The 23,246-nt window shown below is 36.2% G+C and overlaps 1 protein-coding gene across 4 annotated transcripts in view; it reads left to right on the top strand.

Annotated features, from left to right (window-relative positions):
• LOC107659050 (cAMP-specific 3',5'-cyclic phosphodiesterase 4B-like) overlaps positions 1-23,246 on the top strand; it is a 187,946-nt gene that overhangs the window by 128,506 nt on the left and 36,194 nt on the right. For 3 of the 4 annotated variants that reach the window (XM_016447850.1, XM_016447847.1, XM_016447848.1), the window contains 4 exons: positions 7,180-7,374; positions 8,430-8,466; positions 8,552-8,622; positions 10,184-10,233. In XM_016447850.1, the coding sequence (XP_016303336.1) occupies positions 7,180-7,374; positions 8,430-8,466; positions 8,552-8,622; positions 10,184-10,233 (353 nt within the window). Of the gene's footprint in view, positions 1-601; positions 744-7,179; positions 7,375-8,429; positions 8,467-8,551; positions 8,623-10,183; positions 10,234-23,246 lie in introns of those variants that run through there. The other variant, XM_016447849.1, reaches the window with a different exon arrangement.

Here is a 23,246-nt window from a genome sequence, read left to right as displayed (position 1 = left end):
GTGTGTGTGTGTGTGTGTGTGTGTGTGTGTGTGTGTGTGTGTGTGTGTGTGTGTCAATATATCAGTTTTTTTACGTAATGTCTGTTTCTCTGTAGTTTATGCATTAGCAATAATTATTAGTAATTTAATTAGGTCAATGCATACAAATTGCAGTGTAGTAACACTCGTAGTTTTGGATGTGTTTGTTGTAAGTTCCTCATCATTATAGCTCATAAGTCTTACCACAAGTTTGTCACTGATATAGACAGTGTTTCATTTCAGAAGTCGCAAAAAGCCCAAACCCCTTTTACACTTCTTCAGAAGTATTCCAACCACGATTTGTGGCATTCAGAAAGCGATAAAACATATTAATAACCCTTCTGAAATGTCGAATGTCCTTCATTAAATCAAACTGCATGTATTTTGTTTGTGTCTGCAGCAGACATTTAGGAATGAGACATTCTGACTCCTCGTTGAAAAGCTCCGCCCCAGGTTTCATGTGCGGCCGTCTACTCTCTCAGAGCTGAGTTGAGTGCTAGCGCAGCTGGACTTCAAAAGGAAGTGGCTGTGCGGTGAAGTTGAGCTTTGTGGGAGGGCACTAAAAGTGTTAGGGGAGTCATGCAGGGGAGACGCTGCTAGAGCGCGCTGAACAGCACAGTGGTGTGTTCCAGGGCCATGCTCCGCAGGTCGTCCTGCCACAGAGGCAGGGTTCATTTTGACTTCAGTGAGGAGGTGGTGAAGAGGCTGCACACCTCCACCTTAAGGTAAGAACTAAACTCCTCTTCTTCTGACTTTGTTACGTCTCAGACTCTATCTGGTTCACATGCTTTCACACACTCTCTCTTCCTCCCTCTTTTTTTTCTGCTGGATTATGTATGCAATTACTGCAGCTACGCATCCAAAGTGCTACTTTAAATATTGGCCACTACTTGTCCATCTCTCTGTCTGTCTACGTCATGAATTTCTGTCCCTTTCTTCAGGACCCTTGTCACACAGTGATCAGATGTCATCTTCGTCTTTCTGTACTTTTTCTTATTCTCCCCCCTTTTTCTGGGCTTATTTTTGAGTTCATTGTGATGAATTTTTGTTACTCAAGCAGTTTGTGAATGTGTTTGTAAGTAAACGGAGCTCTGTGTTTTTATAAGTGTCAAATTGTTCACAGCTGTTGTACATTTCCCATCAGGCTATTGTGTGTATGCACTGGATTGCATGTTATACGCGCTCTGTGTGCTTGTGATATCAGTTGATACCTTCACCTCTACTGTAATTTCACACCTGAGACCTGTTCTTGCTTTACTTTTTTTGGGTAAACATTACCACACAGCTTTAGCTCAATTGCGAACTGAAATAAGCTTCCGGAACAGTTTGCCCTAATTGGATGGAAGATTGGTTTTAAGTACCCTCTCATGAGATGTTTGGAAATGGGTTTTGAATAGAATTCAATGTTTTTATTTTATTTTATTTTATTTAGTATAATTGAGATACTATTATGATATTATACCATTATTATAATATACTATGACAGTTTTTTAAAGGGGTCATATGATGCTGCTAAACTTGATTCAGTCATTCCCTGGCCCATTCATTCATTCATTCATTCAATTATGTATGTATGCAAACGTTCAGGGTTCAAACTTTTAATCAATTCTGCTATTTGTTGCATGTTTCTGTTTTTCCATGTGTATGAGTGCACTGTTTCTTTAGTTATGAATATATCTTTGTGTCAATGTGTAATGCATGTTTATATACACTCTAATTGTCAAACACATGAATGAATGAGTTTGTGTACATCTGTGTTTACACACAGCGTGCTCTGACGTCCGGGCAGGGTGTGTAAATGTCTCCTATGACTCCAAATGCCAACAAAGATAATCTCCACGTTGTTTGGATTTGTGCTAATAGGCAGAAATGTGTGGCTTGAAACTGAGCTCTGTGAGGTACTTTTACCTACACGGTATGTTGCCTAGACAGCATTGGATTGGATTGGATTGTGTTAAATTGGTGACATTGAAATGCAACCTTTGAAGTAAAATGTTGTTGGATTTTATTTATCAAATCACTTTTGTCACTCCACCATGTGCATAAGTGTAATGAATGAGAATAATGTTCTCCTGACTCTATGCAGTCATATACAGTTAGCAGGATGTTAAACAGTGTACAAATATGCATGCAGTTTACAATACAAAATATACATAATATACACTACTGTTTATTTTTAAAAGAATATTTTTTTTCAGCAAGGACTCATTAAATTGGCCAAAAGTGACAAAGACATTTATAAAGTTACAAAAAAAAAAAAAAAATCATGCTGTTCTTTTAAAACTTTCAGTTCATTAAAGAATCTTGAAAGAAAGCAGAACAACTATTTTCGACATTGATAATAACAATAAATATTCTTGAGCACCAAATTAGCATATAAGAATGATTTCTGAAAGATCATGTGACTCTGAAGCCTGAAGAAATAGCTGCTGAAAATTCAGCTTTGCCATCACAGGAAAATACATTAAAATATAAAATATTAATATTTTACATTAAAATATTAATATTAAAATATATTAAAAATATATTAAAATATAAAAGCAGTTCTTTAAAACTGTGATAATATTTCACAATTATTAATACTGTATTTTTCATCAAGTAAATGCATAAGAAACTCTTTCTTACCAACCCCAAACTTTTGAACAGTGCTGTACAAAGATTTTGAACTGAACACTTAAAATATACACACACATGCATAATGAAGCAGTTCTTTAAAACTGTGATAATATTTCACAATTATTAATACTGTATTTTTCATCAAGTAAATGCATAAGAAACTTCTTTCTTACCAACCCCAAACTTTTGAACAGTGCTGTACAAAGATTTTGAACTGAACACTTAAAATATACACACACATGCATAATATACAAAACATGTTAACTTACAATTTTTTTGTATAAATGATGATGATCTGACATTTAAAAATTACTTTGATTTAAACTTGATTAAGTCATATTAAATAGTTTTTAGTTTAATAAAAAAAAAAACTGACAAACGTTGATGACAAACAGTGTATTTAATGTGTCATATATGTCTGTGGTAGTGATCTGAACATACTGTACAGGTTAGAAAAAAAGCAAATATAAAGTTGACATTAGGACCAGGGAGTTAAACAAGGCTCCAGCGATTACTCCAGGGGGTGTTTCTCCTGCGATTAGTCTACTAAAGTTGGCACAAATAAACATTCTCTTGCATACCAACTGATTTCTTCAAAGCAACCACGTCATCTTAAATGATCCCCAGAGTTGGGCATCTGTTTATTATGAAATATGTCATAGAAAATCAGCAAGCATTCAGCATTTTTTAGTCTGATAGAATGACATTTAAAGCAGGGTCCACAGCCTTGAATATTCTCACGGACCGACTCATATGAACTTCCCTCTTTTGAATCTGAGTTTCTGATGCCAGAGTAGAATCCAGTGTAACTTGCCTTAGAAGTCCCCTTCTTCCCCACAAACATGTGATCAAATCAAGCATTACATAAGATCTATGATGCCTGATAATGTAGTAATTTAATTGCTCATATGTTACAGTGAAGTCCATTTTGTAATTTTGTCAAGCAGTTCCACTAACAGGCAGAGGAACTGAAAATGTATGTGAGACACAGAGACCTTTATGATTTGAAACCCATTATAATGTCTCTTTGTGTGAAGACGGACCATTGTTAGAGTGGTGGCGATTTAAGCAAAGCAGACAAGTAGAGGATGTCTTTTGGAGCTGCTCTACATAAACTATTGTTGTGTTGTGTATGTGTTACTAGACAGTGACTCAACAGCAGTCACAGGATAATTAGATACTTACTGGAAACAACATCCTCTCCTTTTTGTATCATGGTGAGAATATAAACACCAAACAATTCTATTTAATCGCTGAAAAACATGTTCATTAGCTTAAAACCATGTGATATTCCGTCTCTGCGCATTTATTACAAATCAAAACAAGTGAGGCAATCATGGAAAAATATCAGAACTTAACTTTAAAACGACAAGGGGCTCTTTGATGAAAATGGTCAACTGATGTCAAGTATTATTGAGCTTGAAATGTTTATGATAGCCTTGAGCAGTGTTGTTAAAATATTATTTTTCAGTAATTGAAATAAAGCTGAAATAAAATAAAACATAAATATTTATATTTAATAAACTCTCTAAATTATACTAAAATTAAAAATGTTTTCTGGGCAAATAACTGAAAAAAATAAAAGTTGAAGTACTACATTTACTAATACTAAAACTGAAATAAAAATAAATTAAAGGGGAAAAAAACTTAAACTAACGAAAGTGCATAACAAAATAACTCAAACTGAAATTGAAATTAAATTACAAATTGCAACTATAAAATAAAAGTATATAATAATAGTAATATATCAAATAATACTAAAATAACACTGTTATTGAGCGATAGTGAAGGAGCTTCAGAGTATTTTGTGACCTTTTTGATTGTTCTTTGAGACGGTCTATATGCTTGTGTACTCCTAAACCTTTACATAATTAACATTTAGTAGATATCTTTTTGGAAACAAATCAAATATATTTATAACTCATCCTGCACTATAGATTCTTGTCCAATCTCTAGAATGAGCAAATCATGGTTGATAGTTGTGATGTAAGTAAAGTTTGTTGGGCTATTTAAAAAACAATTTTTGAAAATGCCTAAACTTCCTGTTTCAATATATATATCATTTCAACATGCGGCCTTTAAGTTGTGAGACGTCAACTTGGCCACTTTACGTGTTGTACTTAACTTGTACTTAACTTTTCCTCCCAATGTAAAACTACTATCACCCTTTACATGAACTCTGTCATTATAATGTCATGGGAATCAGAGATACTGGTTACAGCTGAGGTCAGAGGTATCGTTTCCTGGTAGTTTTTTCCAGTCTTGACCTCTCCAGGGAGCTCAAATGACCCAGAGTGTATTCTGCTTTGGACACGACAGCTACTTCATGAAGTTGTCTGTCAGACTAACATTGAAAGTTTGTTACAAAGAATTTCCATTTACTATAATAAAGAAGTGCCACTCTGAGAATCATGTTCACAGTGAAAAAAAACACAACTGCCAGTCAGTCAGTTTCCGTGCAAGTGGCTTGTCTGGCTTTGCGTCATCTGATTCGATTCTTTTGTTCAGCATTTGATGTTGAGGCAACGGCGGTTTTGGCTTTATATTATAAAGCCTATATAGTGGAAAACATGATCAAGCAGGCTGAATGTATATTGAAGAGAAATCACCAAAATTTAGACCCGTTTCACATGGCATTTATAAGCAGTGTTGTTTACTGGTTTGTCACACCCTTCCTGGATGTTCATACTTAAGCAGTGTAGCATAAGCATTATGGAATTAAGTTTTGTTATAACTATTTTATAATTATGGGTGTTATTATAGAAAGTAATCAATGTAGTAGCCCAAAAATCTCTTTATTTTCTGTATAGAGCCACAACAGCAGTTTTTACTTATGTGTTGCTTGTGCATGCAGTCAAACGAGCGTTGCGGCCACATCAGAACATTTTTTTTCTGGTTTTCCTTATTCGTAGTGCAGTGTCTCACTCCTCATATCTGACTGATGATCTCATTTATCAAATATTTAGCTTTGTTGCTTTCAGTTGTATTGTACGTTTGTGTAACATTAACAGCATTATTAAAAATAATTATTTAAATAGCATGCTTCATAATGCATGACACGAAACAACTGCAACTGATACCAGAAGAACAAATATCGAAATGGAACAAGCTACACTGCAAGCAGAAATACAGAGACAAAAGATACACAAGATAGGAACATTTGCAACAAAATGAGGGATGAATTGATTGTAGTTACAAGACAGAGGCAGAATGCATAAACACTTCAGTAAGACCGAGTAAACTGATGCATTTATAATTGAGTTTTGAAGATGAAATTTCACAGAGATGTCTAGAGTCTAGAGGCTTTGTCGATTTATTGTTCAAGGAGGACAATCTGAACTTCTGAACGTATTTTTGTTGGAATTATGTACCTAGAGTATAAAACAGCTGTACAGGTTGTTACTTAATTATGTTATTTCCCAACAATTATCCATAAATTCAGATCTCTTTTGTATCAAATCTTGGGTTAATATTCTTATTTACATATTTGAGGTGTCAGTATCATAGACTGATTAAACACAGCACACAAACTGTTTATATAACGACTTGTGTCGCTCTTGCACAGCACTTGTACTGTACAATCTAGCTTGTCCTGAATACATTTTCCCAGACCATGGCTGCAAGAAATGTGCTTACCCATTTTTAAAGATGCAAGTGTGAAATGTTGCTTTGCTGGGTTTAAAAAGACTTAACCTGGGGTTAAGTGCAGTGTGAAAACACACAAATGCTATTGATGGTTGTTGTGAATGGCAGGCTAACAGGAAAAAGGGGCACAATAGGAGGATGTTGATTCAGTGTTAGCTGTTGGTTGACCTCCGCGTGGATCAGGCCACTCCGCGACATCTCAATAACTCTCATTATCATTGGAAAAATATTCATATTCATGCATGTATGTGTGGTTTGTATGTTGTAGTAAATTTCCATTGGTCAACGGCAGCAAAACAAGGAACTGGTTTTGAATGGTTCTCCTATTCCCTATTTTTTTTTTTTTACTTTGAGACTCTCCAGTGTTTGGAGCAACAGTGAAAGGTCACAAACCTCTGGCGCTCTGAGCGTAAAGACCATCGCTACTTCCTCCCTGTTAGCTCTGAAATCACAAGCACACCTGAACCGAACACAAGCGTCTTTTAAAACTGTTTATTTGACTTGAACGTAATGTGTTTCCCCTTGCTTCTCTTCTTTTTGATGTGGGCTGAGACCATCTCCACTATGTTTCCTTATGGTTTGGAAAGATGAGACATGCTTCCGCCCCAAGTGCTGGGAATCTTTGAGACTTTCCAGAGCTCTCCGGTCCCAGAGGACAGCTTATGTATTTCTCCTGAAATTTTCATTAAGCTATGTATAACTTTGAATCTTGAGGATGGCCAAGGTGGATCAGTATTGACTTGTTTTTGGTTTCGATCTAACAGTCTTAATCTTCAGTAAGAGAAAAGTGTATTAAGTGACAGAAATAATATTGTGTATGAATGACAGCATTCCAAGACCATTAAAGAGGTGTATGTGTTCTTACCTTAATTTTAATGTACTGTTTTTGTGCCATTGCAGTTTCGATGTGGAAAATGGCCCATCTGCAAGCTGTAGTCCTTTGGACCCCCAGGCCTCACCAGGTTCTGGCCTGGTTCTGCACACAAACTTTCCCGGCCACAACCAGCGGCGAGAGTCCTTCCTCTACCGCTCAGACAGCGACTATGACCTCTCACCAAAGTCGATGTCTCGAAATTCTTCTATCGCCTCAGAACTGTGAGTAAAGTTGTTTTAAATGTGGTAAGAGCTACTTATTAAACCTGTTGAAAACAACATTTAAAACCAGCCTGAACTGGTTTGCTGGTCTTGTCTTATATCAGCTATGACCAGCAAACATTCCTAGGTTGGTTTAAGTTTTTTAAGGGAAAAATGTGGCATTTTGTGGGTTTTTCCTGCACATTGCATCTGTTAAGGATGGATATATTGTAGTAAGTTCAGTTACTTTACTTTACTTTTCTTTTGTACTTTTACAAACAGTAATTACTGAATCATCTTCGCTAATGAGCCGAGTTACTAGAAAAGCACTTTAATTTATTTGTCACCACAACTAAACCATCCAACATCTGGTAATCTGAGGACTTTGAAGTTGTTTAATATGCCTCTTTTTTTCATCAACGCTAGTATTTCTGTTTCCAAACATTTCTGCGGGGTAAAGGTGGAGGCGGGGCTGATTAGTAGAGTTGATTTATGCGCTGCTGCTCACGGCAGTGACATTTGCATGCCAGAACGTATCTCAATCAAGGCCTTATTTCCCAAGCCTTCTGGAAGTAACTGCCTGGAATTATATAAGAACGCATTTTCCAAAGTCTTAGATGCCAAATATCTGAGGAGTGTGCTGGATTGTTCTTGGTAACCCATTTTTTGGTGGCATTTAGGGTCCTGAAACGGAAAGGAACCTCATCTGACAATGAGTCTAATGAGTGAGGTAGTATTACTGACTAAAAACTAGATGTTTACCATGAAAAAAATGCAGGACGGGAATGTAGCCAGACCGAATAGGAGTTTGCTAAAACAATCAATAGCTATTTGGTTATTGGTTACATTTCCAGTAGTCTGCATGGCGTAAGTGATGTCAAAGTCATTTCAGAAAAAGAGCCGGTTTTCTTTTCTGGAATAACATTCGCCATTGAATCATTCACAATAAGACCAAGAACATCTATTAAAAAAGTAAATAGGATCAATTTTGTTTTCATGTTGACTTTAAATTATAGTGTATGCTTTGTTTGAGTGCCAATCACTTAAGATGTTAATGTATTCTCACTTGATTACAGGCATGGGGATGACTTGATAGTCACACCTTTTGCTCAGGTAAACACATCAGTGTCATGTTTCTTTAAGGATAACATTTCAAATAGACGTGTGCTTGGTTTTACCTCACAGTTTTTGTCTCTAGGTTCTAGCAAGCCTTCGAAGTGTCAGAAACAACTTTACTGTCTTGACCAACGTTCAGTGCACATCTAACAAGTGAGTATTATTGTAAACAGAAGCTGTATCTTCATCTAAACTTAAATAGACAATTCAAGTAAACTAAATTCGAACTTTTTGTCTCTAAAAAAATAGCAGATTTTTAAAGGATTGTTTCTGTGTTCCAAAAAATAATAATTCTGTTGATTACAGAAATGTTTGCGATATTTTTGACTTTCCCCATAGTAAAAAAAAAAATAAAATGTGCATGCAGTAATGGACTTGTCTGTGGGGCATGTTGTTGTATTGGAATACAAATAAAAATTTTTAATATGTATTACAAATTACACCACAAAATTGTATACGTGTTTACATGAGACTTGCGTGATAGAATCTCTTACCAGCCTGAAGAATAAAATCGCTTAACCTGTGGAAAGTTAAATCCAATCTTTTATCACCTTTGACAATACAAAGCTACTAAACCTTGTCACTTTCACATGCTATCTGTTATGAAACCAGAGAGGAATATGATATAACTATCCACAAAATACTGTTTACATAGACCAAACTCCACCAACAGGGATGATTTCAGCAGCGCAGACCAAATACAAGCTTGAAACAGTATTCTTAATGTTGCTAAAATGCCATTTTAGCCTTAAAAGCTCAAATAGCACACTTTTATTGTATGAAATTATTAATATGTGCTTCACATCTCTTGTTTTTAAGCTTTATAAAATGTCAATTATTAAAAAAAAATAAGCTTCATAAAATGTAGTAATATTAGTGTTCTTAATTGATTAAAAATAGTTATAGTTATTATTATTAATTTTAAAAATATATATACAGTATATATATATATATATATAGAGAGAGACATTTTAATTATTTTATTTTTTACAGTCCACTCTGTTGTTTGTAAGACCAACCACAAGAGGGCAGTCTTTCCAATCATTTGTTTTGCGGACTCGGCCACCCATGCACACTGACATTTCAATAGAGCCATTTTCCACTTAACATGTCACCAGTTTTCAAGATTTCAAATCCCCGCCAAAAATCACTTGCGTATGGAGAAGATTTCCACATGCCCTTAAATTCCATTTTTCCACCTGAGCGATGAGGGTAAATGGGGGAAAAGGTGTTTACTTGGTGTTATTCATGGAAGAACTATTTCGCCCTTCCAAATAACCATGGATCTACGTCAGGGCCATTATACCGCACTGTTAGAGGCTTTTGTTGGGCTCTTAGCTAGTCTGTCCAAGGGCAACCCTGTTCAGATGAGCTTGCAGGGAAATTCTACGGATGTAAGGAAAAGAGGACACACCCTGTGATATCATAATAATACGTCTGTATTAAAGAGGAGTGTCACATCAAATCCATGATTCACTTAAGAAAGAAATATATTGCAAAATGCACAGGCTTGAATAGAGCTTCTTTCGTTCTTCTTTAATGTGGAAATATGCTCTTTGCTTTGGCATTATGCATCCTGTTTCAGTTAGAGATGGCGCAAAGGAATGACACACAGAAGTGTTTGAATTGTAGGGGTTTTCTGCTTGTGTCATAATTGTTTGTTTGTATTTATTCGACCACATTTTCAGTAATTCTTCAACATTTCCTCTTGCAGGAGGTCCCCTGTGTCCAACCAGCCCCCCATCACCAGAGTGTGCCTACCTGGTAAGACCTATAACTGCAAAAAAGTATTAAAAATGAGGTCCAAAGATTGTAGAGCACTAGTGAAAATCCTTGTATTTTTCAGAATTTTTAACTTGCAAATTATATTATAGATTTATAGTATTAGTACTTGTACCCTCAGGCCATCCAAGATGTAGATGAGTTTGTTTCTTTATTGGAACAGATTTGGAGAAATTTAGCATTACATCACTTGCTTACCAATGGATCCTCTGCAGTGAATGGGTGCCGTCAGAATGAGAGTTCAAACAGCTTATAATGTAATCCACAAATAAGCCACATGATTCCGGTCCATCAAGTAACTTCAGTTCTTCAAACAGTACTTCAAACTGTTGCTGTGATCTAAAATACTAGTCCTTTATGCCTAATATTGCTTTTTCCTGTGAGAAAAGTTGTATTATCTGAATCAGGAGAGAAATATGCACAGATCAAGCACTGTTTACAAGCAGAAACCATCCAAAACATTTCTAAACAAATATGTCTCTGAATTTTGATGTGAGAGGACAAGTTGGAATGGACATTTTACTGAAGGAAGTGTTATTGTGGATTATGGACTGGAAAAAAAGTTTAAAGTTAAACACCTTAATGATGGATTTGTTTCTTGTGAACATGCAGCTTTTTGCTTCACAAGAAGTCAATTAATTATTGTGATGTTTTATTAGCTACACAGATGTTTTTACATTTACATTTAGTCATTTAGCAGACGCTTTTATCCAAAGCGACTTACAAATGAGGACAATAAAAGCAGTCAAAAAAAGAGCAACAATATATAAGTGCAAATGACAAGTCTCGGTTAGCCTAATGCAGTACACGTAGCAAGGTGTATATACTGTGTGTATATATATATATATATATATTATACACACACACACACACACACACACACACACACAAAAACAAGTAGATAGTATAGAATTTTTATACACGCTTACACAGTGATTGAATGCTAAATTACATTTTTTGGTGAACTATTCCTTGAAGTATGAAGCGAGTGCAGAATTTCAAATACTGACTGTTGATTGTAATTCCTAAGACTTCCTATTAAATGTTTTATCCTAAACGTCAATTCCTAGATGTTTAGTGTTTACTCTTTGGATTAAAGGCATTTCCCATGCTTTTAAAATAACTCCATCTTAAAGACTGAAAGTGTGTGTGTGTGTGCCTGTAAACACATGTTTTGTTGTGCTGTGTTTAATTATATTTTTAATGATAGAGAGAGACCTCTTGTCATGCTACGTGACTGCCCACGCCGTTGCCCTCTTGTATCCCTCATCATCACTCATCTCCACCGCAGCTTCTGCTGATTGGCCTGGCAGTGTTGAAATGTTTAGTAGACTCACGTGCACACACATTCAAGCACGGTGCCCATATTAGTGGCTGTTTTGTCTAGTCGCACAGAACGTGTTAGACTATAGGAAAAGGCCATGGCTGCTACGTGTTGGTCTCTCACATGCATGCACACCTGCCAAATACAATAACACAACGGACAAACAGGCCTGCCTCAGCAGAAGGCTTAGTATAACGGGTGGGAAAATTCCTCATAGTTCACTCTCTGTCCTTGAGGATGGCTCCCAGTGTGATATCAGAGAACACGCCAGACAGAGATTTCAGAAGAACTGTAATCTATGCTAACTAAACAGAACAAGGCCATTCACTGGAGCTTCTATTATACAGCCCAGACTGTTTTCTTAGAAATGTCAAGAAAACCTTGGCGGAGTGAGGTCATTTCTGAAGGATAATATGAGAGAGATTGTTCACATTTAGAGGAGGAATAGAAGAAAGAGGCTACATAAAAATGCAATCTTCAGCAGGTTTTGTTTAATGAGAAGCTAAAAGATTATGTAATTTACTGTATTCTTGTAACACAATCTTATGTATCAGATCATAACTCAAAAGCTAAGACAGAAAAATTAGCTTAGACAAAACATTCTTAAATCAAGATGCATTTACTGTACTTCAGAAGCAAAATGACATTAGACATAATGTCTTGTTTTCTGAAATATTAAGTGACTTTATGCTTAAAACAATAACAAATATCTGCCTGTAGGGTAAGAAACAAAACTTATGTTGCCTTTGAATTAAGTTTTTGAATTAAGTCATTTTTCTTATTCCGTTGACGTTTTTTCTTGTTTAAATTATATCATTGTACTGTGAAAAAAATAAAAAAAATAAAGAAATAATAGAAATAATTTTTGCAGTGTAAAAAAAAAAAGTGTTAAGTGGTAGAGAAAATATGAGCTAATTTGTAACGGGCACGTTGAGCCTTGGCACTCACTTGAAGGAGACAGATTCGAATTTGGCTCGCGTCCTGTTCACATTTTCTCTCCTCAAACAATTCCTTTCCTTCTCTCTACTATCTGTATAAATAAAAAATAACAAAGGCCCCCTAAATAAAACATGCTTAGGAACTTCAGAAAGCACTCTGGGGGAAAATTTCATAAAAAATATATATATGCTTGAAAGCATATGGAAAAGTTGAACTGTTTGTACAAAGACTATAGATTGCTGGTGTTTGACCTGTACAGTCTGGTTTGGTGGTTGTAATTAGGATGCTGCATTCACAATCAATATGTTTCTAGGAAAGATTGAAAAATCAAATAGAGTAGAAGAGAAAGGATATAATATATTGTCTGTGTGTGTATCGTTTATGTTCTTGTTTCAGGAGGAAAAAGTGTAAAGGGCACAGGAGTTCAGCTCCATGTAACACTGAGTAGTTTCAGTAAAACGCACTTGTAACATCAATAATCAGGCCAAACAGCATTAAGTCCGGCCTACGGCAAAAGGAACCGGGTCTTCAATGCGTAATGTGGAAGAAAAGTGGTGAGTGGCATTATACTGCAAAGAGCATGAGAAATGCAGTCAGTAGGAGTTCCTGTCAGGTGCGGTGGGTTGTGATTGACGTCAGTCAGCTTGCATGCGGCTTTGTTGACTTCCTCTTAGACCAGGTGGTCTGAGATTCACTTCCTGATGCTCTTCAGGCTTGATCGGTCTCTGATAAGTGCCTGCTGTTATGCAGCCAGTTGAGTGAAAAGTCATACTTACTCACCTCTTAAGCTGTTAGTTTCGTTTCGTTATGTTCATGCATTTGTTTACAGCATAAATGGTACATGTTTTTGTACAGGTTTTGCATGGCTTCTTAAAGCTTTTATGTATCAGATAAATGATATAGTATGCTGCTGTATGTAAGATATATTACAACAGTATTCAATAGAATTATAAGTGCCTGTGTGTTAATGTACTGTACATTATTCTAGGCCTAATCTACTTTCAATCACATTTTTGTGATGCATGATAAGAAAAAAAGACTGCTGTCATTGTTTTCTTTTCAGATTAGTCCCTTTATCTCTATTTAGAAAAAAACCCTGCCACTGCTAAAGCATAGACACTTTCTCTTTTCCAAAATCTAGTGCGCTGCCTACAGAGGCAATAGTTTAAGGAATCAAAAGTGCTTGCAGTGTGAAGGTTGTTCTAAACAATGTTTCCTCCAGAAACACCTTTTTTAGCCAAATTCAAAGGCTGCATAACATGTCATTTTAACAGTTAAGGCAATCTTAAAATGCATTGCAATAAGCAACATAAAAAAACTTGATTCAGTACCAAAAAGTAGTGAACAAAAATAGCAAGCACTTGTGCACAAGTGCTGTGAATGTTTTTATTGTTCATCAGCTGACAAAAATTGCTCTGAAAGTGATTCCAACAATGACGTTCTTTGGTCGCTTTGGTGTGGACTTCCCTATTCTCATAGAATTAAAACGATTAGCAATAGTTTATAGTTATTGTTATATTTATCGTCCTTGGTGTGAACGGGCCTTTAGCGTAGCATCATGCTAATGTCAAACCCCATTGAAATTAATAGCAAGTCTGGCTTTTGTGGCTCAAAGTTGCTTCCTGTGTAGAAAGTTCCAAATCGCTATTACTGTTAGAGGCTGTTCACACTTAGTGTGTTTTATCATTTCTCTGCCCTGCTTCTATGTAAACATGCGGAAGATAGACGTGTTAGCGCTCACACCTCGCATCTTATCTCTCATCTCGTACATGACACCCCATTGTAAAAACGTGGCATTTATTTTAAAAGAAATTCAACTAAAAAAAAAAAACTTACAGGAACTCCACTGCCCTTTTAAACACAAAGTTTTTTTGTGAATCGCCAGTTAGAGTGTAGCGAGGCATTTCACTACATATTGGAACAGAGAAATATCTATGTTTTTCCAATGACAAGGCTGTTTTTATTTATTTATGTTTTTTAAATGCAGATAGAGGGACTAATCTAAAAGAAAACAATGACAGTAATCTCCATTCACAATGTAACCCCCCAATGCATGCAGAACTGTAGTGATGTAACCATAACCGAGACAATGAGATGGATCCACTGACATACTGCCTGCACCTAAACTGCCTCCTGTGTGTCATACAAACAGGGTCATTGGGCAGGAAGGAGAATGCAGATTTTTCCTGTTTTTCCCATACCGCTGGAATCCTCTGGAACCCAGGAGGTGTTTTTCAGTGTGCGAGTGTTAATTCCTTGCACACACAGGTCGTGAGGTGAACTTGTCTGTGGCTTAATGACCAAATGGGGAAAATAGGATGTAGACTGACAAATACCATTGTCTTCTCTTTCAACACACACTGTTGTGGACACACGCGCGCTCATAATGAATGCTGGATCAGGTGCCTTGTGGTTTGTTACACTGTATATACAGTACAATGAGCTGAGAGTTGAAAATTAATATTGTGCATTCCTTTTTGTTTCCACAGAATGGGTTTTTGCACATTGGTTTGTATGTGTTTGTAGGGTTCATTTATCCATGATTTGTGGTGTATGAGGAATTTGTTGTGATGGCCAGAATTTCCGGTACTCTCTGTCTCTGGCAATGTTTTCAGTGTTTTGTGAGCTCAGGAAAGGCACAGGTAAGACCGTGCCGAGGAGAGCAGACATGTTAACGACTGCAGCGGCTAATCTGGGGTTGACAAGATAAGGAGGAGATTTGGATCTGGAGAACTGATCGCTCAGCAGATTAGTCCTGGAGTTTATCTTATGACCTGTGCGAGTTTCAGAAAAGCATACAATAGCAGTGGTTGTTTGACTATAGTTTACTCTATGAGATTAAATCACGACTGACATCTCCGCACGTACGTATTTCTATACAGAAAACATCAACATGTATGATGGTTGTATCACCTCAGGCAGAACCAGCAGAAGGGTTCGTGGCACTTTGTTAGTATCATTGTTTCACAAACTAAGGGAATGTATTAGGTTCCTTATTCCCATCTTCCTTGCTCTTGGTGCTCAAGGACTTTCTGATAAAACTTTTACTTGTTAAAGAGCATAATTCAGGGTGTGGAAGCACACAGTGAACTTGTATAGCATGCGCACTATACAGGTGCCTATAAACGTACTTGCCTACAGAGGTTCATATTTTATTAATACACCACATAATTTAAAATTAAATACATTTTTTTGCTATCAAAACAATATAATATAAACAGATTGAACCATGTTCCCTTATAATAATCAAACTGACCCCTGTACTGTACACTGTTGACCTTTTAACCAACCCTTAAACCTACCCAAACCACCAAACCTGTCCCTAACCTTACCCGTATCACACCTCAAAATCAGCAAAGGTGTTGTGCATTAATAAAAAGTGCAATAAGTGCTTGTTCATATGGAATTGAAAGTTTAATGACATTTGTATTTTAACTTACATTAAATAGTGATTTGTTTGAACATAATCTAATGTTTAACAAGTTTATTAGCAAACATTAACAAGCACATTATCTCATGTTTCTAACTCTTTGAATATGTATTAACTAATGATCCATTAAGCATTATATAATGTTTGTTAATGATTTATTAATGAAAGTTATTATAAAGTGTTACCCATTATTTTATTTTTTTTATTTGTGTGTGTGTGTGTGTGTGTGTGTGTGTGTGTGTGTGTGTGTGCGTCTAAATGAATAACAAGATGAACGATTATCATTGTGAAAATAAATCTCATTCACAATACAGAATACACTATAGAACAGTAAAGTATTTCTCACAGTAACAATCTTTTCTCCATCTAGCTGATGCTTGATGACATGCTCATTTACCTAGTTATTTATTCATGTTTTTTAAAAAAAATTTGTTTTGCAACTCTCATAAAAAGGGTTGGTTTCTGGTAATTTTTCTCACTCCAGGTTGCTGTCAGTGTGAACAGACTTCAGATGTATTGAGGGAGAAGTGCCCTGGGAACACTTTCCAGGAAAACTCTTGAAGTTTTTGCCTCCGTGCTCATTCAAGTATTGAATATGTGTGCAGGTTGTTCACGTGCCACACGTCCAAGCTTAACCCACAACTCATGCTTTGATCCGTGATGCTTACGTCAATCGCAAGCAACCTATTCATGCTGAAACTGAATCAGCTTCATTTTCTGCGTTTTTATAATAAAGTGGAAAAGAACAGAGTGTGGCTCATCTAAATCTGATTTTGCGTCAGAGCTTGAGGAATGGCTTGCTTGTTTGGGCTTAATGGTTTAGATTAGGATTGACAGGGTGAAATGTGATCTCAGATCAAAATGTTGTGGCTAGCATTCCCTTTGAAGTTATTTCCTCAGCAGGGGTTTTGTTGGCTAATGATTTTAGCGTTAACGGCTTTAGCTTCAACAAAACACTCAAACTCCCCATCTGGTATTATCTGACAGGGCTGTTTTTGGAGGTTGTTTTCACTGGATATCACAATGGTGGTCTTTATAGTGGTCCACCCAAGGGAGCGCCATCCTGCGTCAGTGTCATTGTCACGGCTGTTGTGGTCATGCTTCAGAATGGCACGAGAGGTTATGCCTCACGTGTAAAACCGCAGGTTCAGCTTGCGCATGAGTGGAAATATTGTGAATTCAAATGGGACTTTGGAAACCGAGCGGCCACACATGTTTTGGCTAATTCCTCTGTTAGCTGGAGGCATGAGCTCAGATGTCCCTTCCATATTAACAGACATTTTATGAGGGTATATTATTAATTATTTTTTTCTCCATTGATGTGCCAGCGCTACATGAATAAAGTTCAGCTCACAGCTTGATGGAAGACAAGAGCACCCAGGGTGTAAGAAGGTCTTTATGAGAGGTGAACATTATGGAAAGCTCCAAACAATGAGCTTTGTATTTCCACTTGCTTCCTCATTTACCACAGGAAAGGCCATAAGAAGACATTTTATGATTTTGACCAGGAAGTAAGACAGACTCTTCCTGTTTGTTCTGCACGGATATGCAAAAACACACATACCTGGTTAGTTCTGTTGTATTGCATCCCTATTTCCATAAAAAAAAATGCAGGATCCATCCATTAGAATATGCGTCATTACTTATGTGTTTGTGCATGATATTTGTTTAGTTGGAGCATGCAGTATTGCTTGGCATGCAATGAGGTCCAAACATCTGAGATCAAATTGAAGATTTTTATTTATTTATTTATTATTATTATTTTAGCATGGCAGTGCACATTAATAAACATCTGTACTCCCTGGACATAATCTGGAATGTAATTTAAATCTTAAAAATAAAATGTTAAGATTTTGAGAATTTAAAAAAAAAAAAAAAGAAAGAAAGAAAGAAATTTCTTGACAGAAATTACTAAAAACATGAATAGTTTTGTACTAAGTATAGGTCACAAATCAACTTATTTTGTGCAAAAATGAAATGAAATTAAATAAAATAAAATAAAAAACAAATGATACGATATGATACGATACGATACGATACAATAAAAGGAAAGAAAAGAAAAAAAGAAAAGCTGTATGTGACTTTTGGACCAAACAGTATAAATCATTGATTCTACCAAAACTCCTCGGCCATATTCATTCCAGGAGAGGAACTACAAACTTAGTAGTAGAAACCTCTTTTTTGAAAACAACATGGTACCTCTGGTCAAATAATTTCCATTCATCATCTACCTCAGGCTCGGTTGCCATAGCAACCGCTCTAGCAACAGCCCACCCAAACAGGCAGGGTCTGGCAATAAAGTGGGAAAACGTCAACAGAATGGAACCCTTTGAGGCTGGAAGACCATGATGGGTCAGTGATATTTAAGTACACCACATCCTTACCCAGTAAGGGCCTTGTAATGTAGCTGTAGAGTCTAGAGACGTTTCTCCTGGGCCTTTGTGTGCATGGCTTATGTGTCTACGTGACCGTATCTGCATTTGTCTTCAGTATTTGACCACTAGCTGACTTAACTGATATGTGCGAGTGTGTTTGTGTGAAATGTGTACATGTCATCACAGCCCCACTGCCTGACTGATGTCTAGAGTTTGTGTTGATTCTGTGTGCGAACGTGTGGAATGCCACACTCTCTTCCCAAAGCCCCTGGTCCACTGTTGGGTGCCAAACTGGCTTCAGATCCCTGCCCTGCACTGTGTTTATACACACAAGACCCCTAGAGACGGCGTGGCATCATCAATAATATTTTCAAACACCTCTGGTCTCCAGCAAGGGGAGTGTCTTTTTGCACAAAGGGGATTGTTGGAGTTATCGGAGGCTGGATTATAACACGCAAAGTGCGTCATGCACGTCTACATTATGTATTGATGCACCATTTTGCCCATCTGATATCCAGACAGATGGCATTTATAATTTTTTTTTATTTGGTTGTTAAAAGCAGCTGGATTCACTCTGAACCCCACATTGTTCCACTATGTAATAATTATGGTATGAACGATAAGACCAAAGCTCTTGCCATAGTCTAAAGACAGGTGTTTTCAAATGCCATTATAGATGTTTCATACGCTACACCATTGACGTCACCTTGGATTGTTCAGATGCTCATACTGAAGGACTAACATGGGTCTGTTGAGACACAGGGCTCCTAAACTGTTTTGCTGATGTATTGCAGTGGCAGCACAAACCCTTTTTCTCTCCAAGGAATATTACATAACTCACCGTTCTCTATCAATTTTTGTCTAATCAAATCTATTATACTTTTATAGAAACTTCAGGAATGTTCTTCACCAAGTGCAAGACATTTGCATAATTACATAATTTCTCAGTATATGTATGTATTGTATATTTACAATTTAAATAGTCAAATATATTTTAAATGTGCAATGTCTGGTGAACAGATATTATCATTTTCTAGTATGCAAATATGATTTTGCATGAAATGTTCTTGTGGTTTGTGTAGCTAGAGATAATCGTTGGTTCCATTTGGACGCCTTACCCAGCACTTTTCTTTTATGGAATGACAAACACATTCTCATGGCTAAATATTTTTCGTTTTGGCGAATATGTGGTTAATTCATATGAATTCATACAATTTCAAATGTACATTGTACAATCTGCCCCACTGACATTTAGGTTTAGGAGTGAACTTTTGCTTTGTATGTTTCTGTGCAATCACTTTTTACAAATTCATACGAAATCACCACCTCGTGGTTTTTTTTATCTGTCATAACCTGACAAAAGCGATTCTGTTTGCTTAGCCATTTCGGAATCCACAGCTTTCCCAGCAGCCAGATCCACTCAAACTTACTATTTCTCATGAGATTGGGTTGGCAATGACCATTAAACAGGGATTTTCTATATTTTGGCGGCCTTTGTAGGACATTCGTCTATAGATCATTGCATGTCTTAAAGGGATAGTTCACTCAAAAATGAAAATTCTGTCATTAATTACTCACCCTCATGTCATTCCAAACCCATAAGACCTTTGTTCAGCTTCGGAACACAAATTAAGATATTTTTGATTAAATCCGAGAGCTTTCTGACCCTCCACAGACAACAATGCAACTAGTAAGAACATCGTTAAAATAGTCCATGTGATATCAGTGGTTCAACCGTAAGCTACAAGAATACTTTCGTAACACTTTACTTAAAGCCTTTATGTATTATGCATTAAAAAGGGTTATTATAGGGTATAATGCATTATAATTATTCATGTGTGTTGTATTACATTATATCTTGTCGTAAATAATTATAACCAAATTTAAAATGCATAGTGTAACAATGAATTGATAAGTGTTATAATGTATTAACTGTGGTTACAATTATTCATGAGATTGTATAATGCATTACAAGGCATAATTAATGCATTAAAACTACTTTTATAATGCATTATACATAAAGGCTTTAAGTAAAGTGTTGCCAATACGTTTTGTGTACAAAGAAAACAAAAATTACTTTATTCTGATATCCGACGTAGAACCCACATGCACTGCGACCTTGTTTACAAGCAGAGGAATGCACACGCATGCATCGTGGTACTCTTGAGAAAGGGAGTGGAGACTGACCTGGAAGAGAAGAAATTGTTGAATAAAGTTGTTATTTGTGACCCTGGCCCACAAAACCAGTCTTAAGTTGCACGGGTATATTTGTAGCGATAGCCAAAAATTAACTTTAAATGCAATTTTCTCAATATTTTGATTTTTTTGCACCCTCAGATTCCAGATATTGCTTTCGGATGATGTATAAATCTCAGTGTCCTATCCTAACAAACCATACATCAATGGAAAGCTTATTAATTGCTGTCGATGCAGGGTCAGAAAGCTCTCGAATTTCATCAAAAATATCTTAATTTGTTTTCAGAAGATGAACGAAGGACTTCGAGTTTTGGAACAACATGAGGGTGAGCAATTAATGACAGAATTCTCATTTTTGGGTGAACTATCCCTTTAAGATGAATGATTTGGCATCTGGAGTTATGCTGAACCTCGACATCTGTTACCAGCACTGACCTGCTGATTCCCGTGTTAGCAAGAGTCAGTTTGTGAGTACAACAGTGTTTTAAAACTGACTTTACACTCCCTAACATACGTGATCAGTGATGCTGGAATTCAAGTCTGCCAGAAAATGAGAATTCTCATTTTTGTCACTTTAACAATCTGTCACTTTCATTTTGTTGCTGTAATTGTAAAGAATTCAGTGCTCTTTGTTGACTCTTTTTCTCAATGACTTTAGTGTCTCCACAAGCTGAAGCTGAGCTAATCATACCAATAGAAGCAAGAGGTCTATGGCTCGAAAACACTGCTATCTTTACTCACAGGGATTAAGGGGCATAGCTGGAAAAGCAGAGATATTATGGGTCAGTCAATATGTCAAGTGTTGGAGTCAGCTAGAAAGAGTCATGTCTTTTGCTGTCAGTCTGTAGACCTAACGCTTTCAAATCTCAAAACAAAAAGTGTAAAGTCCCAGTCAGGAATTAGCATCTTAACTACTCAAAGCACTACCTCTTTTCTTTATATATGAGCAAGCTTTGTCCAGGCAACAGTGTTGATGACTCTATTAGCAAATGTATACATTTTAAGATGAGTGGTATTCAATGAGAAGAACAGATGTCAGCTGAGACTGTTGTCTGAGAGAAGTCTGTCTCGGGTTTTAGCATTGGCTCAGCTGTGGTGCAGCTTTTGAAAGCTGGGAGCATGCACCCTGCTAACTATTTGAGTTATGCCATTGACGTCAGCACAGCCATAAAGCAGACAAACTGCCCTTTCCCAACGAACAACCCTGCCAAATGGTCTGCATGTCTTCAAATAAACTCAAAGAGAACGAAAGAGAGAGAGAGTTAGGAGTAGATGCTTTTGTTTGGGTGTTTTAATCCGATTTAAATCTTCTATGGACAGCTGGGAAAAACAGTCTCCAGTTATTTAAGAGAACTGAGACAAAAATGACATTAGTGGCTCAAAGTTTTATTTCCTTCTCAGAATATGAGAATGAGGAAATAAATCACAAATAAAAACATGTGTGAGACAACTTATTGGAAGTTGTTTATGCAAATGCAGGTGAACTAACATGTTTGTTGGTTAGAATTTCATTAGAGAGGCTTTTTAACATTCATTCTGACACGTGCATACTTTCCACTTTTGAGAAACGTTCACGTAATGCTTCACATTAGACAACACACTATTATACTAGACTGACTGCTCACAACTTTTAATTAAAGGATTAGTTCAACCAAAATTAATTTGACTCACCCCCATATTTAAACAGTGTTATGTTGTTATGTGTTATGTGTGATGTGAAACACAAAGGATATATTCCATGCAACAAAATCAATGGTGATTGCTCCAAAAAATAAGTACTAAATATATGATTTATTCAACACACAATGTTCCATCTGTTTTAGTCACATGATTTTTCCACTCATCTGCCATGTTTATAACCAAGTGTAAAACACAGTAAAGGAGATGGATGCAAAAATACGTGAACAGATATACATTTTTTAACAAATCTCAGGTTAGTAAAAACCCTACTAAATCTAACATTCACTGACATTTATATATATTTAATCCACAGTCCATCTTTATGTTCCTCTGCATATGTGCTCCATGATGAGAGTCTGGTGGTATGTGGAAATGGATTGTGGATTAATAGGGACCAATTCTCACTAGTAACTAGGGGTGCTCCGATCAGGATTTTTGAGGCCGATCACAGAAAGCAGTATCTACCGATCACCGGTGCCATTCACTGCGCCTAAAATGTATAATTGCAGAAAAAATATATACATTGTTTTGAACATTAATGGAGCAACAGATTTTGTGTGAAAATAAATCCTACAAGTCATTTATTTTGTTTAAAAATCTTATACATTTATGAGGTGGCAAGGGGGGCCTTTTACCCCACACACGGGGTAAAAGGCACACGGTATTGATACAAATACTTCAGCTAAAATAAATTTATATAAGTTAATATTTGTTCAAAACAATTACTTTAGCAAAGTTTGTACTATTTTCTGCTTATTTTGAAAAATAAAAGTATAAATTTTTTTTTCAATAAATATGCTGTCATTAAAATGTGTTAATATGAAAAAATATATTTTAAAATACAGAAACAAAATCATTTTAATAAGTAAAGATTTTGAAAGTATTGAAGGAAATCCAATAATAATTGAATATATATTTACAGTAGTAACCGCAAATAATATTTTATTATATGATATGATTAATATCATGTTTTTAAATATGATGGTTTCATTCTAAACATGGTGATTATCTCTAATATGGACACCCAACATAATATATGATATTTACCATC

This window comes from Sinocyclocheilus anshuiensis, unplaced genomic scaffold (assembly GCF_001515605.1).
Source record: "Sinocyclocheilus anshuiensis isolate Anshui unplaced genomic scaffold, SAMN03320099.WGS_v1.1 scaffold311, whole genome shotgun sequence".
In the NCBI taxonomy this organism is placed as follows: domain Eukaryota; kingdom Metazoa; phylum Chordata; class Actinopteri; order Cypriniformes; family Cyprinidae; genus Sinocyclocheilus; species Sinocyclocheilus anshuiensis.
This window is presented reverse-complemented; position numbering and strand designations above follow the sequence as displayed.